A 1,162-nucleotide genomic window follows, 5' to 3' on the forward strand; every position below is an offset into this window, starting at 1 on the left:
GCAGGATCCCCCGCCTGGCCGAGCGCATGAACGTCATGATCTTCCTGGGCAACTTCAGCGACACAGCCCAGCTGCTCATGCCAGTGGGTGCTGGGGGGACACAGGGTGTCCAGGGGGGAGCGGGTGGGTCTAGGACAACTTGCCACCGCCAGTTCTCCACCAGGACTCCACAGTAGGAGAAGTGATGATCCACAGGGAGTGCTCCTGGTGTAGAGGTGTCCTGGTCTAGAGATGTCCTGATGTAGAGGTGTCCTGGTGCAGAGAGGTCCCAGCAGACTTGGAAGTGGAAGGTTGTCCCCCCGGACCAGGGGTGACATCCTGCCATGATACTCAGGCCCTTCTCCCCCACCCGCAGCAACTCAACGCCATCATCGCCGCCTCCATGTCCCTCAAGTCCTCCAGCAAACTGCGCAACATCCTGGAGGTGAGGAGCTTGGGGGGAGGTGGGTGATGCTGGGTGCTGCACTGTGTTCCCCTGGGTGCCCTGTGCCCAAGCCCTCGTGTCCCCACAGATCGTCCTGGCCTTTGGGAACTACATGAACAGCAGCAAGCGCGGGGCTGCCTATGGGTTCCGGCTGCAGAGCCTGGACGCGGTAGGGACGGTGTGGGGGACATGGGGACACTGTCACTGCCTGGGGACCAGCCCTGGGAGAGAGGGACACCGTGGGGGTGCAGGGATGTGGGAAGAGCCATAGGGATGGAGGGACCAGCCACTGGGATGGTGTGATGTGGGAACAGCTGTGGGACTGGAGGGATGCAGGGACATGCCTGGGGATGGAGGGATGTGGGGGCATCCATGGGGATGCAGGAGCAGCTGTGGGGATGGAGAGATGCAGGGACAGCCAAGGGGATGGAGGGATGCAGGGACAGCCATGGGGATGCAGGGATGCAGGGACAGCCATGGGGATGGAGGCCCCCAGAGCCCACCCTAAGCAGGTGAGGCGGGTGATGGGCCACAGGTGGGGCTGACCCTGCTCTGTCCCTGCCCCCCCCCAGCTCCTGGAGATGAAGTCCACGGACCGCAAGCAGACTCTGCTGCACTACCTGGTGCGGGTGATCACCGAGAAGTACCCAGAGCTGAGCGGCTTCCACACCGAGCTGCACTTCCTGGACAAGGCGGGTTCAGGTAGTGCCCGTGGGCTCCGGGCTGGGGGTCATGGCA

At 63.5% G+C, this 1,162-nt stretch overlaps 1 protein-coding gene across 1 annotated transcript in view; it reads left to right on the forward strand.

Moving 5' to 3' along the window:
• FMNL1 (formin-like 1) overlaps nucleotides 1-1,162 on the forward strand; it is a 10,572-nt gene that overhangs the window by 7,870 nt on the left and 1,540 nt on the right. The window contains exons 15-18 of the mRNA XM_009995697.1: nucleotides 3-83; nucleotides 356-424; nucleotides 513-593; nucleotides 997-1,146. Coding sequence (XP_009993999.1) covers nucleotides 3-83; nucleotides 356-424; nucleotides 513-593; nucleotides 997-1,146 — 381 coding nt within the window. The remainder of the gene's footprint in view (nucleotides 1-2; nucleotides 84-355; nucleotides 425-512; nucleotides 594-996; nucleotides 1,147-1,162) is intronic.

Source organism: Chaetura pelagica, unplaced genomic scaffold (genome assembly GCF_000747805.2).
Source record: "Chaetura pelagica isolate M959 unplaced genomic scaffold, ChaPel_1.0 scaffold604, whole genome shotgun sequence".
Taxonomy (NCBI): domain Eukaryota; kingdom Metazoa; phylum Chordata; class Aves; order Apodiformes; family Apodidae; genus Chaetura; species Chaetura pelagica.